Source organism: Pelophylax lessonae (genome assembly GCF_965119305.1).
Source record: "Pelophylax lessonae genome assembly, chromosome: 9".
Lineage (NCBI taxonomy): Eukaryota > Metazoa > Chordata > Amphibia > Anura > Ranidae > Pelophylax > Pelophylax lessonae.
Window position 1 is genome coordinate 48,497,053 of NC_138776.1, and position 26,249 is coordinate 48,523,301.

The window sequence follows — 26,249 nt, forward strand, 5'->3', positions numbered from 1 at the left end:
CCTTCCAATACAAATCCCCCCCCCCCTAATGTCCTCGTGGTGCCCGATCCCACCTCTCATAATACCACAGTGCCCAGGGCAGCCGTCCCTCCTGCCCACCCCTTGTCCCGGCCCTGCATGGGAAGAAAAACTTGAGACTTGAGACTATAAAACTGAAGGAAAGAAGACTGAGAAAATGCTTCCCCCTGCCTGCAGCAGATTGATGACATCTGACAATTGGAGCTGAAGGACAACTTTTAAATGATAAAAGGCGGAGCTTTAAAAAAGTGATAGCGTTGCTGTATTTTTCTGACATGTCAGGAATATTTTCATGTAGACTTTTAGACTGACAAGTCCACCTTAAGTATTTGAGATGTTGCGATTACAACAAGCAAATCGTTCCATGATTGCCAAAGTCATTCAGGAGATATCTGATTTACTCGGGATTTAGACCGATAAGCGATAACCTTTACCCTCCTTTTGTGATGACATCTACAGAAAGATCAGCCGTCACTCATTTCCCCGACCTTTAGCGATCGTACTCCTGCCCTTTTACACACAAACCTTTCATCACCTTCTGATATCGCTCACAGCAAAAGCTGCAAACACAACTATTTGCTCAATTACCTTTACTGATAGGGAAACTACAGACCATTTATAGGGCCACATACAATTTTGAGTTATGATTGCTACATTTAGCTGAAAGTCATATAATTTACATCATTTTATTGTGTTTAACGTACACGATTGTCAGGGGAGGACTGGGCCAGGGGACAGGGAGGCAATTGCCCCCCCCCCCCGGGCCGCTCTGATGCCCCGTAAAAAGGCTGCACGGCTTCTGCTGCTGACATGCCTAAAGGATTCCTGGTGAAGAGAAGTGAAAAGTCCCTGCCGCTGACCTACTAAGTGCGGGTTGAAGACAAGGACAGAGAGCAGGCCCCCCCCCCCCCCAGCATGAATGGTGTAAACTGTGTCTGAGCAGAGGCCGGTTCCATGCCCCACTGGAGACTCTTCTCCCCCCGCCAGCCCCAACCGAGCTGACCCAGCTCCCCCAACCGCCCCCTGTTGGCCAGGTTGGGAACCCTGATTTAAACGATGAGTAGAAAGAACCTGGAGCAGAGCTTCAGCCTGGAATGAGGTCAGGAGGAGGCCGGGAATAGGGAGAGTGGGAGGGGGGCTGGGTTTTCTGCACCATGGGCCTTCGGTTTGTACTTCCCCCTGGGCCGAAAGTTGCCATTAAGCCCTTGACAATTGTAAAAGCTTCAGTTATGCCCTGTTCCAAATTTAGTGTTTTTCAGCTCGTAAAACGATCGTCTCTGAAGTTCCAAAAGGTCCAACAAGCAAAATCTATGCATTCTAATGGCCCCTGTTCACGTTTGAAAGTTTTGTCGCTGAAGCTCAAAGCTTCTTTTTGGCAGATTACAAGCGTTTTTGTTAGATGTCAATGCCTGCCTCCAAACACCTGCAAAAAACGCCTGACAAGCCAAAAAAACATATGAAAAGCGCCTGAAAAATGCCTAGAAAAAATGCAAAAGGCTCCATTAACACCTAAGCGTATCATTTTCAGATGTTTTTTTCGGGTGTTTTTTCAAGTGTTTTTCAGTCGTTTTTTTTGGGGTGTTTTTCAGGTGTTTTTTTTAGGAATTTTTTTCAGGTGTTTGGAGGCTGGCATTGACATCTAACAAAAACTCTTGTAATCTGCCAAAAAATAAACTTGTGTACTTTTTTGACATTTAGGCATTTTGCTTCAGGTGACAAAATGCTCATTTGTGAACAGGTGCCATTAAAATAAATAGGATTTTTCTTGTTGGGCGTTTTTTGAGACTTCAGAGATGAGCGTTTAACGAGCTGAAATACGCTCAGGTGTGAACAGGGCCTAAAAACTATAAGCTTAGATGTGAATGGAGCCTTATATAGTGCATCCGGAAAGTATTCACAGCGCTTCACTTTTTCAACAATTTGTTATGTTACAGCTTTATTCCAAAATGGATTGAATTCATGAATTTACTCGAAAGTCTACGAACAATACCCCATAATGACAATGTGAAAGAAGTTTGTTTGAAATCTTTGCAAATTTATAAAAACCAAAAAATCATATGTGCATAAGTATTCAACGCCTTTGCCATGACACTCAAAATTAAGCTCAGGCATAAGTGAGCGCACATGGTGTGCCAGATGTACCTGGGCACACCCTGATCATCCTGTGCAGTGCAGCTTAGTGTTTACTATGGTTCAGTTTGTGAATAAATAGGAAGCTGCTCAGCACAGAACACTTCCCATTCATTCACTGCCCAGTGCAGTAGAGGCTGCACAGATAGGGATTGGGAATCTCTGTCTTCTGTCCTTTTCTCTGTCTGAAAAGTGTGAGTCTGTTAGAACCCCTGATATTTTACCAAAGCCCCCCAAATGGGCTCCTGAAAAAATTGTAAAAAATAGTAAATAGTAAAATAGTAAAAATAGTAAATTGTAAAAAATAATAATAATAATATTTAATATTTTTTCTATAAAATAAAAAACTGCTGACACCGTCCACTGCTCTACTGACATCATCTACTGTTCTACTCATACCATCCTCTGTCCTACTGACATCCACTGCCCTACTGGCTGTTTTAATACATTTTAAAATAAGAGTGTACACATGTGTGTTTGAGCTTTGGACTGCACACCCTAATGCAATAGGCTGCGCACACCTATGAGCTCAGGTGCTTCCTGTTTCCACTGATCATCCTTAAGCTGTTTCTAGACCTTACTTGGAGTCCACCTGTGGTAAATTCAGTTGATTGGACATAATTTGAAAAGGCACACACCTGTCTATATAAGGTCCCATAGTTAACAGTGTATGTCAGAACACAAACCAAGCCATAAAGTCCAAGGAATTGTCTGTAGACCTCCGAGACAGGATTGTATCAAAGCACAAATCTGGGGAAGGGTACAGAAAAATGTGTGCAGCATTGAAGGTCCCAATGAGAATAGTGGCCTCCATCATCAAGCCAAACTGTGTGTATATATTGAGATGTTATATCCATTTTTCTTTGTAATGATTAAGCACACAGTCAGTGTGTGAAACGCGTCTACCTTGTCACGATTGTCCTATTTGGATGTCCAGTCAATAAATCTGGATTTTGACTCAACCTGGAGTGGTGCCAATTCCTTTTCTTTTATCAAGCCAAACTAAGCAACTAACTAACTTGGGGAAGAAGAGCCTTAGTCAGGGAGGTGACCAAGAACTAGATGGTCCCTCTGACAGAGCTTCAGGGTTTCTCTGTGAAGAAAGGAGAACCTTCCAGATGAACAACCATCTCTGCAGTACTCTGCCAATCAAGCCTGTATGGTAGAGTGGCCAGACGAAAGTAAAAGACACATGACAGCCCACCTGGAGTTTTCCAAAAGGCACTTGAAGAACTCTAAGACCATAAACAACAAAATTCTCTGGTCTAATGAAACAAAGATTTAACTATTTGGCCTGAATGGCAAGCATCATATCTTGAGTAAACCAGGCACCGCTCATCCCCTGGCCAATACCATCCCTACAGTGAAGCATTGTGGTGGCAACATCATGCTGTGGGGATGTTTTTCAGTGGCAGGAACTGGGAGACTAGTCAGGGTTGAAGGAAAGATAAATGCAGCAATGAAGAGACCTTGATGAAAACCTGCTCTGGACCTCAGACTGGGGCGAAGGTTCATCTTCAGACAGGACAACGACCATAAGCACACAGCCAAGATAAAAAAGGAGTGGCTATGGGACAACGCTGTCAATGTCCTTGAGTGACCCAGCCAGAGCCCAGACTTAAATCATGATGAAACATCTCTGCAGACATCTGAAAATGGCTGTGCACCGACGCTCCTCATCCACCCTGATGGAGCTTGAGAGGTCCTGCAAAAAAGAATGGGAGAAACTGCCCAAAAATAGGTGTGCCAAGCTTGTAGCATCATACTCAAAAAGACTTGAGGCTGTAAGTAGTGCCAAATGTGCTTCAACAAAGTATTGAGCAAAGGCCTTGAATACTTCTATACATGGGATTTTTTTTCGTTTTTTTAGTTTTAATACATTTGCAAAGATTTCAAATAAACTTTTTTCACATTGTCATTATGGGGTATTGTTTGTAGAATTTTGAGGAAAGTAATTAATTTAATCAATTTCAGAATAAGGCTGTACTATAACAAAATGTAGAAAAAGTGAAGCGTTGTGAATACTTTCCGGATGCACTGTATGTAGGTTAGTAGCATCCTTGATTCAATAAAATTCATCATGTTTCAAAACGAACCTTAGTATTTGATGCTTTGAACAGACTTCCAGCAGAGGGAATGGGACAGTAAACAGTAAGTGAGTTTAAAAATGTTCAAACAACTATTGGAATTGGTACTATTTGTACTAAAATAAAAAATATGCAAAACAAGTGTGCAAAATGTGGCAATGAATTAAAGTGTTTGTTCACCAATGCCGGAGGTCTGCCGAACAAAATAGGGGAAATGGAAGCTCTGGTGCACAAGGAGAACTATGATTTATTGGTATTGCTGAATCTTGGCTTCATTCTTCACACGACTGGGCTATTATTATTCCTGGCTATGCTCTCTCTCAGAAAGACAGGGTAAAACGGAGGGGTGGTGGTGTTAGTCTCTATGTTAGATGTGATCTCAAAGTGAGTGTGAAAGAGGACCTAACTGATGGAGAGTGTGCTGAGACTAAAGCAGTATGGGTTGGAAATGTACATGAGTGTGCGTAAAACAAAGATTATCATTGGAGTTTGTTATAGACCTCCCAGTATTAATGAGGAGGTAGACACTCAGCTCCTGGCACAGATAGGGCTGCAAGGGCTGGGACAGTGATAATAATGGGGGATTTTAACTACCCAGACATTGACTGAAGTAATGTCACTGCTGGAACAGTTAAAGGGCAAAAATGTATAAACCTATTACAAGACAATTTTATTGTGCAGTTTATTGAGGCCCCAACTAGAAATTATGCTCTGCTGGACCTGGTAATCTCAAACCATGCAGAGCTTATTACCAATATTCATATAACATAAAACATCTGGGTAGCAGTGACCATAATATGATTTAATTTAATGTTAGCTGTAAGCAAAAAACGCATAGAGGAAATACAAAAACACTTAACTTTAAGAGAGCAAATTTTCCAAGGATGAGGGCTGCTCTCTAAGACTTAGACTGGGAGGGAATATTGGCATCGATGAACACAGAACAGAAATGGGCATTCTTAAAAAAAACTGTATGTGAACTTACTGCAAAGTATATTCCCGTGGGCAATAAGTTTAAAAGGCTAAAAGTTAAAAAAGCCAAAGTTAAAAAAAGCTATAAATAATAAGAAAAGTGCTTTTAATTTTTTTTTTTAAATGAAGGAACACTATCATTGTTTAATTGTTACAAAGAATATAACAGAATATGTAAAAAGGGAATTAAGGAGGTAAAAATCCAAAATGCAAGACAGATTGCAAAAGTTAGTAGGATAAACCCAAAAAAATTCTTCAAATATATTAATAGTAAAAAGGTTAGGTCTGAGGATGTAGGCCCTTTACAAAAACATCTGGAGTGGGTGACTAGGGACAAAGAGAAGGCACATTTATTAAATACTTTCTTCAGCTCTGTATATACAAAGGAGCATGGGGGAGCTCATGACCATAATGGGGATGGTAATGACACAGCCCCAAATTATCCACAATGGTTTAAAAGTGATATGGTCCAGAAATATTTAGACAGAATAAAGGTGGATAAAGCACCTGGACCAGATGGCATCCCCCCACGCATCCTAAAAGAACTGAGCACTGTAATTTCAAAGCCTTTGCTTCTAATTTTTAGGGACTCGTTAAGGACTGGAATAGTACCACTGGATTGGCGTAGGGCCAATGTGGTGCCTATATTTAAAAAGGGATCAAAGTCTTTGCCAAGTAAATATAGACATGTTAGTTTAACTTCTATAGTCAGGAAGATACTGGAGAGTTTAATAAAAGACCACATAGATGAGTTACTGCTGGAAAAAAACATTTTAAACAACAGACAGCATGGATTCATGAAAGACAGAAGTTGTCAAACAAACCTGATTTCTTTTTATGAGGAGGTAAGTAAAACCTTGGACAGAGAGGTGGCTGTGGACGTAGTATACTTGGATTTTGCAAAAGAGTTTGACACATGCGGCTAATGTGTAAGGTAAAGTCTACAGGCTTGGAAAGATCAGTTTGTAAATGGATAGAAAATTGGATAAAAGATAGAATTCAGAAAGTAGTGGTTAATGATTCTTACTCTGAATGGTCTAAGGTTATCAGTGGTGTACCCCAAGGTTCAGTGTTGGGACCCTACCATTTGGCCCCTGTACTAATGATTAGTAAGACCTCATCTGGAATATGCAGTTCAGTTTTGGGCACCAGTTCTCAAAAACAGATATCGGGGAACTGGAGAAAGTGCAGAGAAGGGCAACCAAACTGATAAGAGGCATGGAGGAACTCAGCTATGAGGAAAGATTAGAGGAACTGACTTTATTCTCTCTTGAGTAGAGGAGATTAAGGGGGGATATGATCAACATGTATAAATACATAAGGGGTCCATATAGTGAACTTGGCGTTGAGTTATTCACTTTAAGGTCATCACAGAGGACAAGGGGGGCGCTCTTTACATCAAGAGAAAAAGAGATTTTGTCTCCGTAAGAGCTGTGAAAATGTGGAATAGACTCCCTCCAGAGATGGTTCTGGCCAGCTCAGTAGACTGATTTAAAAAAGGCCTGGATTATTTCCTGGGTGTACATACTATAAATGGGTACTAATATTTATAGGTAAAGTTGATCCAGGGGATATCTGATTGCCTCTCGGGGAATCAGGAAGGAATTTTTTCCCCTGCTGTAGCAAATTGGATCATGCTTTGCTGGGGATTTTCGCCTTCCTCTGGATCAACTGCGGGTATAGGATTGTGTATATGGGATTGAATGGTTGGGTTTTCTTTTTTGTTTTTTTATAGGTTGAGCTAGATGGACTTGTGTCTTTTTTCAACCTAACTAGCTATGTAACTATGTTTGGGGCAAAAATAAATTTATACTCAAATATAAAGGTTAAAAACAATTAAAAAGGTCCCCGTGAGCAGCAGTAAAGAGAGATTGGAGCAGCGTTTTCTCCAGGAAATGCTAATATTTATCCGCTTGCCGACCGCCACACGACTATTTACTGCGGCGGTCAGCCCTTCACAGGCAGAGCGACGTAGTACTACGTCGCTAGCCTGTGAGGGTCTAGGGAGCGAGCGCGCGCCCCTGGAGGCGCGATCCCGCGCGGTCACGGACCCCCCGGGCGTGTGACCGGCAGACCCGATGTCAGCCGGTCACTCGGCGATCGTCGGTGCAGAGGGAGAAAGGCAGACGGCTGATGTAAACAAGCCGCCTGTCATTCTCCCCTGTATAGGAATAGTGATTATACGGTTCTACTATGTAGGACCGTTGATCACTGTTCGTACACCTCAAGCCACAGCCAATCACAGTTAGAATCACGCCCCTAGGGACACACATAACCCCTCCCTCTCAAAAAAAAAGTTAACCCCTTCACTGCCAGTGTAATTTTACAGCAACAGTGCATATGTATAGCACTGATTACTGTAGAAATGTCACTGGTAACCCCAAAAGTGTCAGTCAAGGGTCCGATCTTTCCGCTGGAATGTCGCAGTACCGCAAAAAAAATCACAGATCGCCGCCATTACGCGTTAAAAAAAAACAACAAAAATGACAAAAATCTTTCCCTTTGTTAGTAAACGCGATAACTTTTGCGCAAACCAATCAAAATATGCTTTTTGCGATTTTTTTTACCAAACATATGTAGCATAAAATAAATTGGCCGAAAATGTTAAAAAATTTAGATTTTTACATTTTTTTGGGGGAATTTCATATAAAAAAATTGGAAAAATATTGTTATTTTTGCAAAATTGACGCTCTTTTTTTGTTTATAGCGCATGATCAAAAAATCGCACAGGTGATCAAATACCACCAAAAGAAAGCTCTGTTTGTGGGAAAAAAGGACATCAAATTAGTTTAGGTACAGCGTCTCACGACCGCGCAATTGTCCGTTAAAGTCACGCAGTGCCGAATCGCAAAATAGGCCCTGGTCCGGAAGGGGGTAAAATCTTCCGGGGCTTAAGTGGTTAAAGATCCTCTTGCTCCTTGTTTATCCACCCCAGCCCAGCTTTGTGCTGAGTGTGGGTAAGCTTAGAGTGTCATTTACTAATCCCAATGTAAACAGCTGTGATCAAACAGTTTTATGGAATATAACTGCAGATGTATTTCCAGCCCTGTGCTATCCAAACATACAAAGAAATCTGAAAAATTCAATATTGATTTGTAAGGTCTGGATAATAACCCATAATTGTGTAAAACAATAACTTATTTTCCGCGCTGTGATGTATATTTTGGTGAAAAAATAAAATATAAACAATGTATAAAACCTGAAGCTGCTGCTCACTAGGTGAAATACCAGAAAAACTAAAAGCATAAATAGACAGCGCTAACAGGTGACAAAATGTAAATGAATTATAAATATATATAAATGTGCTACAATAATTAATTGGTGCCCTAAAACATTGATGCTCTAAAAAATTGGTACAACCAAAAAGTGTATATATAAACAATACATATATAATAAATACTAAAGTGCTAAGATTAAGTGTCCATAATATAACCATTAAAGTGCAAAGTGATTTGTTAAGGTGCAGTCCAAAAAATGCTTCTTCAACACAAAACTAAAGTGCCAAACAGGTGCTCGAATCCATAAAAGTGCCCAAGTGCTCTTCAGGAAAAAGGCCCCCAATGGGGATGCACTCACCAGATTTTGGGTAAAAATGAGCCTTGAACATGTATAATGTTCCTTGATCGGATCACAGGATCAATGCAGCTACCCTAGCATATGAGATATCCCTCAAACGGATGGATGGATGACAAGCACCTCATAGACTGGCTCCTTAATAATTCGTCTCCTCTCTCTCTCCCATGTGTGTTTCAAATATAAAGAGAGAAGCCGTACATAGTGAAGCCCGTAATATTTATTTAAAACAGAATGGTAAGAATAGTACTCACAATGTATCTTTAAAAAATCGGCAATGAACAGCATTAAACAGCCTAGCACAGTCAATCCTCCAATTTCCGTGTCCAGACACGGAAATTGGAGGATTGACTGTGCTAGGCTGTTTAATGCTGTTCATTGCCGATTTTTTAAAGATACATTGTGAGTACTATTCTTACCATTCTGTTTTAAATAAATATTACGGGCTTCACTATGTACGGCTTCTCTCTTTATATTTGAAACACACATGGGAGAGAGAGAGGAGACGAATTATTAAGGAGCCAGTCTATGAGGTGCTTGTCATCCATCCATCCGTTTGAGGGATATCTCATATGCTAGGGTAGCTGCATTGATCCTGTGATCCGATCAAGGAACATTATACATGTTCAAGGCTCATTTTTACCCAAAATCTGGTGAGTGCATCCCCATTGGGGGCCTTTTTCCTGAAGAGCACTTGGGCACTTTTATGGATTCGAGCACCTGTTTGGCACTTTAGTTTTGTGTTGAAGAAGCATTTTTTGGACTGCACCTTAACAAATCACTTTGCACTTTAATGGTTATATTATGGACACTTAATCTTAGCACTTTAGTATTTATTATATATGTATTGTTTATATATACACTTTTTGGTTGTACCAATTTTTTAGAGCATCAATGTTTTAGGGCACCAATTAATTATTGTAGCACATTTATATATATTTATAATTCATTTACATTTTGTCACCTGTTAGCGCTGTCTATTTATGCTTTTAATAACCCATAATTAATTTAATTGCACTTTGGAAATCTCACTTTTTAATTAGCCCGACATGTTCTGAGCTGTGCGTGTTCGCACATGTAGTGATAACTGCAGGATCCGAAGACCAAATTAAATCAATCACGCAGATCCGGCTGACTGTAACTAAACCCGGCAGAGGAAGATTCTATGACCTGCATAGCCCCCAACAATTTCAAATAGTTTTCAGGGTCAAATGCTGAAATTATTTAAAGTGCAACTTTACTGAGAAAAAGTAAAAAAATAATAATTTCAGGGAAACACATTGCAAGGTTGTACGGGAGATGCTGATCTGATTTTGTTCTGTAGATACTGAGATAAGCCATCCCAAGGCATGTGTCAGGGCGTCACCAGGACAAGAAGTGAGGGGTAATCTCTGCAATAGATACACAGACAGTTAAATGATAAAGTAAAACTCTGCTATTGTTGGGGAAAAAAAAAAAAAACAATCTCCTCTGGGTGATCAATATACATTGAAGGGATTTTAACAAGCTTTATTAACCACCTCTGGACCGGAAGGATCTGCCCCCTTAATGACCAGGCCATTTTTTGCGATTTGGCATTGCGTTATTTTAACGGACAAGTGCAAGGTTGTGCAGCGCTGTACCCAAATAAAATGGTGTCCTTTTTTTCCCACAAATAGAGCTTTCATTTGGTGGTACTTGAGCACATCTGCAATTTTTATTTTTTGCGCTATAAACAAAAAAAGAGCGACAATTCTGAAAAAAAAAAAAAGTTAATATTTTTCACATTCTGCTATATAACATTCCCCAAAAATTAAAAAAAAAAAAATCAAATTTTTTTTAACATTTTAGGCCAATTTGTTTTGGCCTAAAATGTTTTCTGCTACATATTTATATTGGTAAAAAAAACATTGCAATAAGCGTATTTTGGTCACCAGTCCTCAGGAGGGATGTTTTGGAGCTGGGGAGAGTCCAGAGAAGGGCAACTAAACTAATTAGCGTCTGCAATCGCAAATTTATTCTCCCTGGAGAAGAGACGCCTGAGAGTGGACATGATAGCAATTTATAAATATCTCAATGGTGATCTCAGCATAGAAAAAAATCTTTTCAGTCGAAAGGATTGCATGAGGACTTGCGATTAGAGGAGAAGCGTTTTAACCTCAGGGGTTCTTTACTGTTAGGGCTACAGGATTGTGGAATTCTCTACCACAAGAGGTGGTTTCTGCAGGAAGTATGGTTGCTTTCAAAAGACTCTTGGACGTACATCTCAAGGATCAGAACATTCAGGGGTATGAGAGATGGTTACGGCCACACACACCTACACAGGTTGAACTGGATGGACTATTGTCTTTATTCAACCTCAACTACTATGTAACTATATGTCATTTTGATTGGTTTGCGCAAAAGTTATCGCATCTACAAACTACGGGAAAGATTTATGTCATTTTTATTGTTTTTTTTTATATTAATGGTGGCGAGCTGCGATTTTTAGCGGGATTGTGACATTGTAGTGGACAGATCGGACGCCTAACTGGCATTTTTGACACTTTTGGGGGGACCAGTGACATTACTACAGTAATCAGTGCTAACAATATGCACTATTACTGTAATAATGATACTGGCAGGGTAGGGGTTAACACTGTGGGTGATTAAGGGGTTAAATATGAGCCTAGGGGAGTGATTCTAACTGTAAGGGGGCAGGGCTGTTGAAATGATCACAGAGACATGTGATCCTACATAGAAGGATCACAGGCGCTCTGTGATCTTTCCAGAGAGAAGAACGGTCAGCTGTGTTTACAACAGCTGCCCGTCCTCCTCTCTGAGCGGGGAGCGATCGCGGGTGTCAGGCGGCAATCGGAGCCGCCTGCCCCGTGCATCGGAGGCCCCGCTGCTGAGTGGGGGCGGGAGTGCGCCACCGGCAGCTGCGCTTGCCCCCTAGCTGCAGGCACGCGACCGACGTATACCTACGTCGGTTCGTGCAGGAGGGGCTGCCTGCCGTGGTATAACTGCGGCGGGCGGTCTTTAACGGGTTAAGAAAAATGCAGAGGTTGAAGAAAACCTACTGCAAATGGCAGTTACTATGAAGATCCACACAATGTAACCATTAAAAAATATCAAACATACTTAATTATGGATTCACTTTATAAGGATACAATTCAAAAAATAATTAAAAAATGATTACACCTTTACCTTAGCTATTTATAATATTATACAGGAATTATATAGCAACAAGAGTTTGTGCAGTGCTTTACAGCATGAGGGCAGTTACAGTACAATTCAATACAGGAGAAATCAGAGGGCCCTGCTAGTTAGAGTTTACAATCTAAAAAAAAATTGACATACGTTAATTGTCAAATACCAAAACAATATGTCCAGACCACAGCTTTAGCAAACTTTGTTGCAGATTCTTACCTGTTTCTGCTCTAAAGAAAAAGCTGTTTGATTTTGTCAATGTGCAGAGCGAATCTGAATGGGAGCGACTCTTTCATTATTAATTAGCTGATGCACTGCCAGTGAGAAAAGTTGCAGTGCCTGCATCCCTTTAGAAGTCATTAATACTTTGGGAGTATCTCACCAAAATGACATTTTTGTTGCAGAGGATGCCTAAAATCCAACTTGGGCAGATTTCTGGGAAAAATGGTTAGTCAATCAAATCACGCAAGCAGGAAATTACATTTTTGGGGAAGTTCTCTACATTGACAGTGTATATAATGCCTCCAGGTAGCCATATTGCATTGCATTTTACAGAAAATGACAGCGCTGCAGATTGAAAAGTAAAAAAAATAAATAAATATATACAGTATATATTTATATTATATATATATTGTGACAGGAAGTCAGGTAAATCTGGGAATGTAGTCACTGAGAGGAGACACATTCCCACCTGCTTTGAAAGTTCACTGATACTATAGGGTGTTGGCTGCAGAGAGAGCCAGCAGGAAGTTGAAAACCATTCAGCTGTTCAGAATGAGGAGATCAAGGACTCTATAATTTGTCCAGAGAAAATCTATTGAGTGCTGCCTCCTGTCGCTGTGTGAGCTGGGAAGAGGAGGACAGACATACGTGTACCTCCCGACGCCGTGTGGGCATGGGAGAAGGACTGCTGCCGCCTGTCGCCGTGTGGGCTGGGAGAGGGGGACAGTCGGATGTGTGCCTCCCGACAAGCTGGTGAGCATGGGAGAAGACCCCCTACAGCGATGTGAAGCTAAGGAGGGTAACCACGAGTGAAGACGTCTCAAAGGTGAGAAGACAAAGTGTTCCATGTGAAGAGTGTGAAGAGTAAAGGGACCTGTTAAATGAACTGTGTTCAATATGAAGAATCTGAAGAGTAAAGGATCCTGTTATAAATGAACATGTGCTGTGTGAAAGAAAACAAAGGGACATGTTCAATGGACAATGTTTGTGCTGTGTGAAAAGCAAACAAATGGACATTTGAGTGTCTGCTGTAGGATCAGCAGTGTCGGCCCAACAGTAGGTTGGAAAGACTTCTTAGGTAGGTTCCAGCGTGAGAAGGTAGCCGCCCACAGAGGCAAGGATTTATTTTGTCTTTTATTTTATTTTGGCTGTTTTGATGCTTGCAATTGTGTTAAGTAAATTGCATGAATAAATCAGTCTTGTTTTCAACCTCTAATCGGCTATCTCTCTGTGAAAACGCACCCCCAAAGGGGTCATCCACGCCTACCACCGAGCTAATCCCTCACATATGGTGGAGGATGCGGGCAGAAGCAGCAAGATCCCTGCAAGGAAGTGCAAATGTTTGATGAACTTTGTCTGGTGCATGAGATTGCACAATCTATGTGTGCAGGAGAGAAGATCCTGACAGAAAAAAAAAAAAAAAGTGTTTTAAAGAGACAGGGGTCTCAAAATTTTTTTGATGAACTTTGTTGTGTCTGGTGCAAGTGACTGCACAAACTGTGTGCGCAGGAAAAGAGATCCTGCAAGAGAGAGAAAAACTACATGTGTTGAAGAGACAGTGGTCTGAAAATTGTTTGCTGGACTGTGAAAAATTTGTTTGTGGAGTTATTGAAGATGGGGCGGTCCAAACGCCTGAAAAATGCAAAGATAGATGAAATGAGAGACCGGATTCTTTGGATGGAGGGGATGTTGCCGTCTGAACCAGCCCCATCCATGCCTAAAGAGAGTCTACTAAAGAGGAAGGTTGTTATCCCTAGCAACACTGATGAAACTGCTATGGAGACGCAGTGTGCTCAGATGAAAAGTAAACTCAAAATGGAGGAGATGTTGAAACATCTGATTATATCAAATGCAGCTCAACAGCAAGCAAATGCAGCTCAACAGCAGGCAAATGCGGATTTTCAGCGGAGCTTTGCAGCTCAGCAAAAGGCTCACCAAGAGAGCATGGCAGGCTGGAAACAGAGACGCCAGCAGCCAATGGAGGCCATCGGTTTGGAAGAAACCGAGTATGTGTGCAGGGCTGAGTTGGATGCCTTGCAACGGAAAATGGAAGAAAAGGAACAAGCCTTGGAATTGCTTAAAATGGAGCATAGAAACTTGCAGGAAATGAATGAACTACTCAAGTCTCATGTGTTACAGTGGGAAGAATCCACTGCTCTTCTTTTGGTCGAGTTGCAAAAACGCAGAGAGACTATAATGGAGAAAGATACCATCCTCATGGAAAAGGAAAGTGAAATTCAGACTTTGCAGAAGCAAAGTATGGCTGATATGTTGGAGTTGCGTAATCAGCTGGAAAAAAGTCTTCAGTGTTTGGAAGTTACAAAAATAGACCTGCAGGAGTCGCAGGAACAGAATGTTGCTCTGAAAGCGACATTGTCTCTCAGCGACAAAGAGAAAAGTGAAAGAGAGGCTAAATTACTGAGTACTGTGTATGAGCTCACTACTTTAAGCAATGTGGTAGATGAATGGCGTGCGGACTGTGAAAGTTGGAAAGGGGAAGCCCAACGTGTCCAGCAGCAGTTAAAGGAGAAAGAAGCCTGTGTGGCAGAATTACATTCTTATTCCCAGATGCTAGCCAATGAGGTGAAGGCTCTTATGCAGGGAAAAGAAGATTGTGAACATAAGAGGGAAAAAGTAGAGGCACAGCTTCTGGAATCGCAAGTCAAGGTGTCAGAAGGTGACCGATTGTGTGCTAAGCTGTCAGAGAAGGCAAACCGACTGCAGGTTGAGTTGGACAATGTTACAAATCAGCTTTCTCAAGCAGACAGCAAATCTAGAGAAATTGCGGAAGATTTTTCTATCTTGGAATCGCAGCTGCAAGACACGCAGGAACTCTTACAGGAAGAGAGGTGTCAAAGGCTGAGTTTTAGCACAAAGCTCAAACAAATGGAAGATGAGAAAAATGGCTTCCTGGAACAATTAAAAGAGGAGGCGGAAGCAAAGAAAAACCTATCAGAGCAAGTCGCAACATTGCAAGCTCAGATAGCGGATATGAAAAAACGCATGGAAGAAAGCGTTGGTTCATTACAGTGTGTTGAAGATGTGAAAAAGAAGTTTGATCAGATGCTTGGTGAAGAGAAGACTGTGTCTGCAAAATATGCAGAAGAACGCGCCCGTGCAGAAACGGAGGTGCGTGATAACGAGAGCAAAGCCCTGTTCTTGGCTCGCTCTTTGGAGGAAGCTCTAGAGTGTAAGGCTGAACTAGAAAGTGTTAACAAACAGCTGCGTACAGAAATGGAAGAATTGGTCAGCTCCAAGGAGGATGTTGTGAAAAGAGTTCAGGAGCTAGAAAAGTCTAAGCGAGCCTTAGAACAGCAAGTAGAAGAGATGAAGATTCCGTTGCAGGAACTGGAAGAGGAATTCCAGGCAACAGAGGATCTGTCCCAAAGAGGGGATAGTGTGCCTGATGCAGTTTTTAAAAGGATCAGTGTTTTGGGGTCTGTCCTGAGTGAGCCTCAGAAATGTGATGACATGTGGCTTGAATCACCCTTTTGGAATAAACCGTTCCTTCAAAAACTTCAAGCATTGGAAAATGTATCATTAGAGCTTCAGCAAACAAAGGAGCTGAGTAAGAAATGTGATGATTTCTCAGTTCAGGCTGAAAACCTAGTGGGGAAAACTAAGGCTGTTGGTGAAAACGTGAAGCAAATGAATAAGTGCCTTTCAGGGAGTGTTTCCAAAATGGAACTGGTGAAAGACGGGTGGCAGAAGTTTGATCGTGATCTTGAGATGCATTCCATGTGGAATTCAGATAGAGAAAAAGAACTAGGTGACCTTGAGCGGTCAAATAGTTCAGCAGAAAGTGCATTGAAGAAACCTGTAAAAGAATGTGTTGCAGTTCCATGCTTCTTCACTGATGCAGAGAGGAGGTCTATAATGGATACCACCCAGATCGCTGGGTTCAACTGTGTTGTTGCCTTTAACCCCTATGTTGGTGTAAGGAAAGTTGATGATGTTCTGGTTGACTACTTCTGTGAAGAGTTTGGCAAGAAATATAAACTGAATATCAAATCAAATAGTAGGCCTTTACTGCGACTCGCTCAGGAGGGCGAAAAGTTTAAGAAGTTGATGAGTGCAAATGCTTCCGATCTGCCTATGAATATGAAATGTTTGGTGAATGATATTGATATCTCTGGGAAAAGGAACAGGGGTCACTTTGAAGAAATGTGTGACAGCCTGTTGTCTCAATTGGAAAATCCTCTGCACAGCATCTTAGAGCAAGCAAAGCTCAAGAAGGAAGATCATTCCCTTTTACAACAAAAAGTCAATGATTGTGTACAGATGTATGGAGAGGCAACTCAAGTCACAGAGGGATGTCAAGAGTCCCTACTTGGAACAAAGCTTAGTGAAGCAAAGGTTCTCAAAGTTTTGTGGAAAACATTTATGGATTGCAGAGAGAGGCGTCTTAAGAATGTTGAAGACATTAAGACTAGCCCAATTGAGTTGCCTATGGATCACGGTCCTCCATGGTGGATTGGACAGACGGTTATGAGGGACAAGCTGTCTGACATTTATGAGAAAGCTGTCAATGAAGATGACAGAAACGAGAAGGAGCAAAATGATGCCAAAAATGCAGTTGAAGAATGTGTATATGAGATGAGAGACAAACTGTGTGGCAGTTATGAGAAATCTGTCAATGAAGATGACAAAACAGTTTCATCCGGAAGCTTGAGGATAATAGGAGGCTTATCAGTGAGTCAGCAGTGCCTGACACATGCGTGCCTGGAAATATGTGTCCCAACCCTAGGGTTGAAACAAGAGGGGGGGGTATGTGACAGGAAGTCAGGTAAATCTGGGAATGTAGTCACTGAGAGGAGACACATTCCCACCTGCTTTGAAAGTTCACTGATACTATAGGGTGTTGGCTGCAGAGAGAGCCAGCAGGAAGTTGAAAACCATTCAGCTGTTCAGAATGAGGAGATCAAGGACTCTATAATTTGTCCAGAGAAAATCTATTGAGTGCTGCCTCCTGTCGCTGTGTGAGCTGGGAAGAGGAGGACAGACATACGTGTACCTCCCGACGCCGTGTGGGCATGGGAGAAGGACTGCTGCCGCCTGTCGCCGTGTGGGCTGGGAGAGGGGGACAGTCGGATGTGTGCCTCCCGACAAGCTGGTGAGCATGGGAGAAGACCCCCTACAGCGATGTGAAGCTAAGGAGGGTAACCACGAGTGAAGACGTCTCAAAGGTGAGAAGACAAAGTGTTCCATGTGAAGAGTGTGAAGAGTAAAGGGACCTGTTAAATGAACTGTGTTCAATATGAAGAATCTGAAGAGTAAAGGATCCTGTTATAAATGAACATGTGCTGTGTGAAAGAAAACAAAGGGACATGTTCAATGGACAATGTTTGTGCTGTGTGAAAAGCAAACAAATGGACATTTGAGTGTCTGCTGTAGGATCAGCAGTGTCGGCCCAACAGTAGGTTGGAAAGACTTCTTAGGTAGGTTCCAGCGTGAGAAGGTAGCCGCCCACAGAGGCAAGGATTTATTTTGTCTTTTATTTTATTTTGGCTGTTTTGATGCTTGCAATTGTGTTAAGTAAATTGCATGAATAAATCAGTCTTGTTTTCAACCTCTAATCGGCTATCTCTCTGTGAAAACGCACCCCCAAAGGGGTCATCCACGCCTACCACCGAGCTAATCCCTCACAATATATATATATATATATATATACACACCCTGGTATACCCTGGAATTCCACTTTACTTCTACTCTTGTGGAAAAAAATAGCAAGTCATAAAAAAAAAATGCTAAACTAGCTATATTGTACCTGTGTGTTGGTAAACATGACCTTTACCTTTAATCTGCTTGGCTCACTGAGTTTCCTAGAAGTCTGCACAAGTCAGATTTTAGGCATGCTCTGCAACAAAAATGTCATTTTTAGTTTAAAAATTTATAGAGGGAGCTGAACCTTTGAGAGACAGCCAAGAAACCTTAAGGATTTAGAAAAGATCTGTAAAGAAGAGTGGACCAAAATCCCTCCTGAGATGTGCGCAACCCTGGTAACCAACTACAAGAAACGTCTCACCTCTGTGCTTGCCAACAAGGGTTTCTCCACCAAGTACTAAGTCGTGTTTTGCTTGGGGATCAAATACTTATTTTTCTCACTGAACTGCAACTTAATTTATAGCATTTGTTTTATGTGTTTTTTCTAAATTTTTGATTGATATTCTGTTTCTATCATTTAAAATACACCTATGATAAAAATTATAGACTATTTCTTTGTAAGTGGGCAAATTTACAAAATCTGAAGGGGATCAAATAATTATTTTCCCCACTATATATATATATTTTTAAATTATTTATGTATTTTTATGTATTTCTATAAATTAATTTTACAGCTTCAGAGTTTTGGTTTAAAAAAATACAATTATTAATACAGATTTCAAAATGGAATGATAGTGCTGAGTTCTACCAAGATAATGTAATGCTTAAAGATTAAAGTAAAATTCTGGGATATATGCGGGTTGTGGTGAGGGTGTGGACTCTCTTGGTAGTTGTGCCTGAGCAGAGACGGGCTCGCTGGTCTCCGGATACCCCACTTTGGTTCAACCCCCACTTGGCGGATATCCTGTCTATTCCGGACCCCGCCCTGTGGGCAACCAGAGTCATTAAGACTTTGGCAGACATTAGCAATGGCGGCACCCTAGCCACATTTGACGACCTCAAGGCTAAGTTTCAGTTTCCTAATTCCTTCTTTTTCAGGTTCCTCCAACTCCGCCATGCCTATCGTGCGCAGTTCACCACTCCCGTGGCTAGCCTGGAGCGCAGGGACTTTGAGTCCCAAGTGTGGGACCCTGACTTAAGCAAACCATTGTCCACCATCTACAGGGCCCTGTTGCCCTCGGTCCACGCCAGACTGGCTGGGCTGCGGGCGGCGTGGTGTGCGGAGGAGGAGGGACTGGATGACGAGGACTGGGAGGACATGTGGGACAGTTCATTTCAGCCGCTTATAGCGACCAGGGATGTCTTGATTCATTTTAAAATCTTGCATAGAATATATTTTACTCCTCAACAGCTACATCGTATTTACCCCAGTGTCTCGGCTTCGTGCTGGAGATGTTCTTGCGATTCTGTGGGTTTCTCCCACATTTTCTGGGAGTGCCTACAGATCGCTTCCTATTGGTTGGGGTTGACCCGGTTCATCTCTGACCTAACTTCTGTTTCGATTTCTCTAACAGTAGGGGTTTGTCTCCTTGGCCTGGTAGACCAGTTGGCGACGGCCAGGGCGACACGTACCCTAATAGTTATCCTGTTATTCTATGCCAGGAAGGCGATAGTCCTTCAGTGGAAATCGCACCCCCCCCCCCAACCATGGGCTTCTGGAAGGGACTGGTTAATGCTGTGGTGCCGTTGTACAAGGCGACATACATTTCTAGAAATTTCCCTAAGAAATATGAAAAGGTCTGGCAGGTATGGGTAACTTCTACATCTACGGTAAATGAGTGGGACTCGGAGCCGAGCACGCCTTGAGGTTCGGGTGTGGGGAGCCACGAGGGGAGAGACAATAATGTTTCCTGACATTGTTTCTATACCATTTTTCATGTGTTTTAACTGAGTATTGGGTTCTGAGCAGCTTGTGTGTGTGGGGGGTCTTTGTTAGTGACCTCCAATTGTTTGGGTTATGTTTGTGTTTTTAAGTGTTGTGGTTGTTGGCCATGGAATGCCCAAGGCCCTGCCTTGCACTTGAAAACTTTTCAATAAAAAGAATTAAAAAATAAATAAAACAATTCTGGGATATACCCAACTAATCTTAAATACGTCCCCTCCCCCCTCTTAACACCTACTTTGACTATCCTCTATAATAAAGATCTATATACTTACCTATTCTCAGCCCGCTCCAGTCTGGTCACGTGATCTCCTGCAGCAGCTGCAGGGGAGAGAATAGAGCGCTTGACAACAGCTAGTAATGCCTGAGAGCGGTGATGTCACCCATAGGGCTCTTTCACACACTCCGTCCGTTGGACGGAGTCCGTTTTTCTCAGCGGGGGATCGAGGCGCCGATCCCCCGCTGAGCAGCAGGAGGACAGCTGTGTCTCAGCACTGTGTGCGGAGACACAGCTGACAGTTGCCCATGCATCTCTATGGGGGAAATCGGATGTCAACGGACCGTCAGTCCGTTCTCACCCGATCCCATCCGATCCGATCCGCTGGACGGATGGAAAATAGGGTTTCCATCCGTCCAGATTTGACGGATCGGATCGGGTCAGATGTCAGCGGACGTGTCTCCGCTGCCATCCGATGCCCCATAGGAATGCATGGGGGGACCGTTCAGATCCGCCAAAAAAACGGACAGGCGGATCTGAACGGTCCGCCTGTGTGAAAGGGGCCATAGGCTCCTATGGCCCGTCTATCATCAGTGCTCCCTTTTCTCCTCTGCAGCTCCAGCTGGCTGATACAGGGGAGCCAGATTGCATGACCGGACAACAGCATACTGTATGTTTATGATGCACAGAGCAAACTATGGGGGTCTCTTTGTAAAAAATGTACATTCCTCCAGCGAATCTGCTTGTACATTTGTTCTATATGAATTGGGCAAAAATGAAATGTTCTTTCTTTCTAGACTATTTGCTCCTCAGCTCCATCTAGTGGCCATAATGTGTTATTTATCTGCCTATAATAAAAGAACATTCGCTGCGAAAAGAAAATAGCTTTAAAGAACATTCGTTCTGTTAGGGATTACATCTACTTTTCATATTCTCTATATATATATATATATATATATATATATCATCAGTACATTCTGTAACACAAGTACTCTTTTTCTTTTTACGATGTGGTGAATTTAGCCTGTTTTGTTCTCTTGTGTTGGACAGATCGGTCACTTGTGGAAATGTGCTGCTGCCTCGGTTTCTTGTTTACGCCTCTCCCCACGTCAGTTATCATCGCACTCATCACAGTTGGGATATCGGCGTTCATCTATGTGCTCACCAAACCTAAACCCGTCTACCCACCAATAGACCTCAACAAGCAGTCCATCGGAACAGAGGTAAGCTCTGGAAAGTGACAGCGCTGGTCACATGACACGGGGTGGATTATTTGCTTCCTGTTTATGGGGCTCAGTCATAGAGTTGCACGCTGTGACCTTTCTGCTGACCATACCCCTGACAGTTTTCAGGCAATTTTCATAGATCTATAGGCCTCATTCACACGAGTGGCTGTTTTTTGGACAGCTCTGAAAAGCGATCTGCGGTGGAGGAGATATGATGTCTCCTGGTCAGCTGTTTTATAGGAGAAATACTGATGCACCACATACATTGGACACAGTTGTGTCACTGTCCCATTCACTTGAATATGTGCAATTGGCCACGGTACCACCTGCCAAAAGCACAATGCTGAATACACTTTGCCGCAACATGATCCCGACAATGTGTACAGACATATCCATCAGCAATGTTAACTTTCCAATGGGTAGTTGGGGGGTAGTAAAAACACAGATCATCTGCTTGTTTTATCCATTCCTCTGTCACCTGTGTGAACGAGGCCATACTTAGACTAAAATAGTTAAAAGGGGGAAAAAAAAAAACAACACAAATGTATTGAAGCGGAGAAGGATCTGGGTGTTCTTCTGGGAGATCATAAGCTTAATAATAGCATGCAATGCCAAGCTGCAGTTTCCAAAGCAAGCAAAGTCCTTTCTTGTATTAGGAGAGGCATGGACTCCAGAGAGAGAGATATCATTTTGCCCCTGTACAAATCATTAGTAAGACCTCATCTGGAATATGCAGTTCAGTTTTGGGCACCAGTTCTTAAAAAGGATATCGGGGAACTGGAGAAAGTGCAGAGAAGAGCAACCAAACTGATAAGAGGCATGGAGGAGCTCAGCTATGAGGAAAGATTAGAGGAACTGAATTTATTCTCTCTTGAGAAGAGGAGATTAAGGGGGGATATGATCAACATGTATAAATACATAAGGGGTCCATATAGTGAACTTGGTGTTGAGTTGTTCACTTTAAGGTCATCACAGAGGACAAATACAGAAAGGTTTCTTCACCGTAAGAGCTGTGAAAATGTGGAATAGACTCCCTCCAGAGGTGGTTCTGGCCAGCTCAGTAGATTGCTTTAAAAAAGGCCTGGATTATTTCCTGGGTGTACATAATATAAATGGGTACTAAAATATTTATAGGTAAAGTTGATCCAGGGAATATCCGATTGCCTCTCGGGGGATCAGGAAGGAATTTTTTCCCCTGCTGTAGCAAGATCATGCTTTGCTGGGTTTTTTTTCGCCTTCCTCTGGATTAACTGCGGGTATAGGATTGTGTATATGGGATTGTATGGTTGGGTTTGCAATACTGTTTTTTTTTTTTGTTTTTTTTCTTTTAACCAGATGGACTTTTTTCAACCTGACTAACTATGTAACTATGTATTAAATAATTAATAAAGTGCAGACTTTTTTGGTAGGATGCAACAACAATAACCTCTTTAGTGATTTTAGGCTGATTGAATGTGGGGAACATTTCCTAAATGCTAACGGGTCTGTGCCCAGCACTGGAGACCCAAACTATGTAAGACAAAATGAGAAAACTAACATCTCTTTGGCCACTGATAGACATTAGCCAGTGCCCCATTTAGATTCAAATGTTACTAGAAAGATTGCATCTTTTTCAGGTGTCTATTCTTCCATCTTAATATCACTTATACATACTACAAATATTTTTCTAGGTGTTATACAATAAAATACAGCACTGGATCATATCCTATTTACCACTTGAAGCCAGCAGGTGGGGCTAGGGGAGCTCTTTGAGCTGCAAGATCTCTCTGCAGATCCTGTCAATTATAATTAATATTATTATTATTATTATTATACAAGATCCTGTCTAAAGCTATAATGCCAAAAGTAGAACTAAAGGACAGGAGAGATCAGATTACACTGACTGCTGAATTAATCAGTTGGGGATAGATTAGATAGATTCTTGGAGATAGATGGATAGATAGATAGATAGATAGATAGATAGATAGATAGATAGATAGATAGATAGATAGATAGATAGATAGATAGATAGATAGATAGATAGATAGATAGATAGATAGATAGATAGATAGATAGATAGATAGATAGATAGATAGATAGATAGATAGATAGATAGATAGACATCTTCATCCTTTGAGTTTTTAAAAGAAAATGATAAATAAATGGGGGAATCATTTTCCTTAATGTAAGGTGTATAGGAATAAGCGGGTAGAGGTACAGAATCTCACAAAAGTGAGTACACGCCTCACATTTTTGTAAATATTTTATTATATCTTTTCATGTGACAACACTGAAGAAATGACACTTTGCTACAATATAAAGTAGTGAGTGTACACCTTGTATAACAGCGTAAATTTGCTGGCAACAAAAGTGAGTACACCCCTAAGTGAAAATGTCCAAAGTGTCAATATTTTGTGTGGCTACCATTATTTTCCAGCACTGCCTTAACCCTCTTGGGCCATGGAGTTCACCAGAGCTTCACAGGTTGCCACTGGATTCCTCTTCCACTCCTCCATGATGACATCACGGAGGTGGTGGATGTTAGAGACCTTGTGCTCCTCCACCTTCCATTTGAGGATGCCCTACAGATGCTCAATAGGGTAGCAGGTCTGGAGACATGCTTGGCCACTCCATCATCTTTACCCTCAACTTCTTTAGCAAGGCAGTGGTCATCTTGGAAGTGTGTTTGGGGTCGTTATTATGTTGGAATACTGCCCTGCGGCTCAGTCTCCGAAGGGAGGGGATCATGTTCTGCTTCAGTATGTCACAATACATGTTGGCATTCATGGTCTTCTCAATAAACTGTAGATCCCCAGTGCCGGCAGCACTCATGTAGACTCAGACCATGACACTTCCACCACCATGCGTGACTGTAGGCAAGACACACTTGTCTTTGTACTCCTCACCTGGTTGCCGCCACACACGCAAGACACCATCTGAACCAAATACGTTTATGTTGGTCTCATCAAACCACAAGACATGGTTCCAGTAATCCATGTCTTTAGTCTGCTTGTCTTCAGCAAACTGTTTGCAGGCTTGCTTGTGCATCATCTTTAGAAGAGGCTTCCTTCTGGGACGACAGCCATGCAGACCAATTTGATGCAGTGTGTGGTGTATGGTCTGAGCACTGAGAGGCTGAACCCCCCCCCCCCACCCCTTCAACCTCTGCAGCAATGCTGGCAGCACTCATACATCTATTTCCCAAAGGCAACCTCTGGATATGACGCTGAGCACGTGCACTCAACTTCTTTGGTCGACCATGGTGAGGCCTGTTCTGAGTGGAACCTGTCCTGTTAAATCGCTGTATGATCTTGGCCACCGTGCTGCAGCTCAGTTTCAGGGTCTTGGCAATCTTCTTATAGCCTAGGCCATCTTTATGTAGAGCAACAATTCTTTTTTTCATCTTTTCAGAGAGTTCTTGGCCATGAGGTGCCATGTTGAACTTACAGTGACCAGTACGAGAGAGTGAGAGCGATAACACCAAATTTAACACACCTGCTCCCCATTGACACCTGAGACCTTGTAACACTAACGAGTCACATGACAACGGGGAGGGAAAATAATTAATTGGGCCCAATTTGGATATTGTCACTTAGGGGTGTACTCACTTTTGTTGCCAGCGGTTTAGACATTAATGGCTGTTTGTTGAGTCATTTTGAGGGGACAGCAAATTTACACTGTTATACAAGCTGTACACTCACTACTTTACATTGTAGCAAAGTGTCATTTCTTCAGTGCTGTCACATGAAAAGATATAATAAAATATTTACCCAAATGTGAGGGGTGTACTCACTTTTGTGAGATACTGTTTATCTCAGGAAGGAAACCGAGGAATGAAATTGGTGAAAATTCTGTGAATGTTTGGTAAATGTTTTGTAAATGTGAATGCAGGCTGGAGCTCGGAGATGTGCGCTTCTGAAGGATGACACCCTGATGACACATTACTACGAAGATGCTAAAACGCTATATGAAGTGTTCCTGAGAGGTCTGCGGGTGTCAGGTGAGAGGGGCGGAGTCTTGGTAAATATTAGTGGAAGGGGATTGGAGGGTGAGCGGAGGGGGGTACACATACAGGTGGTGACCATTACATGTATTTACAGTGTAGCTCTACCCCCATAAAATGGATTCTCTGTTCTCTGCTTTGACTCTGTGAATGACCTCAGCCCCTCTGACACACCAGGTTAAAAAAGTATATTGCCATAGGCATTAGGGCTGCGCATCTTCACTTACCTCACGATTCAATGCGATTACGATTATTAGGGTCGCGATTCGATACGATTCGATTCCGCGATGCATCACGATTACTATGGGGACCCTTTTCTAAAGGGGGATCTATGGTGACCCTGCTCTAAAGGCGGATCTATGGGGACCCTTCTCTAAAGGGGGATCTATGGGGACCCTGCTCTAAAGGAGATCTATGGGGAGCCTGGGCCTGTCCTAAAGGGGATCCAGGGGAACTGAGCTCTAAAGGGGGATCTATGGGGACCCTATGGAATAGATCCCCTTTAGTGCAGGGTCGCCATAGATCCCCCTTTAGAGCAGGCCAGCATCCCCAGAGATCCCCCTTTAGTAGAGCAGGTCCCCCCATAGATCCCCCTTTAGTAGAGCAGGTCCCCTCATAGATCCCCCTTTAGAGCAGGCCACATCAGGTTAGAAGAGTTACCTGATGCTAGTTGTAGTACCGTAGGCCCTGGTAAGGAGGAATGCTGGGCTCTGTAGTCCCCCTAGTTGTAGTATAGCAGGCTCTGGTAAGGAGGAATGCTGGGCTCTGTAGTCCCCCTAGCTGTAGTATAACAGGCTCTGGTAAGGAGGAATGCTTGGCTCTGTGCAGCCCTGTAGTGCCCCGACTTACCAGGAAGCAGAGCTGCAGCCAGTTGTGGATGAAGTAGCGGTAGGTTTATGGAGTAGGGCTCGGACAGGTCCTGGGTGATGAGCCTCATGTTGGGAATTTGGAGCTCGGACTAGTGCAGTGCACGGTACAGGCGGAAAGCAGGGCCTCCTCGCTCCCCTGCGGTCAACTCAGGCTGTCTGCCGAGAACCGCACCGCTACCAGAAGTGTACTGAGCTGGGAAGGCCGCGACTTCGGGCGGCCGGGCTGTCAGAGCGGG

At 42.5% G+C, this 26,249-nt stretch overlaps 1 protein-coding gene across 1 annotated transcript in view; it reads left to right on the forward strand.

The window, feature by feature from the left end:
• The window catches only part of ACSL5 (acyl-CoA synthetase long chain family member 5), a 103,349-nt gene that overhangs the window by 17,317 nt on the left and 59,783 nt on the right, over positions 1-26,249 (forward strand). The window contains exons 2-3 of the mRNA XM_082268373.1: positions 20,987-21,159; positions 25,033-25,141. Coding sequence (XP_082124499.1) covers positions 21,004-21,159; positions 25,033-25,141 — 265 coding nt within the window. The 5' untranslated portion in view covers positions 20,987-21,003. The remainder of the gene's footprint in view (positions 1-20,986; positions 21,160-25,032; positions 25,142-26,249) is intronic.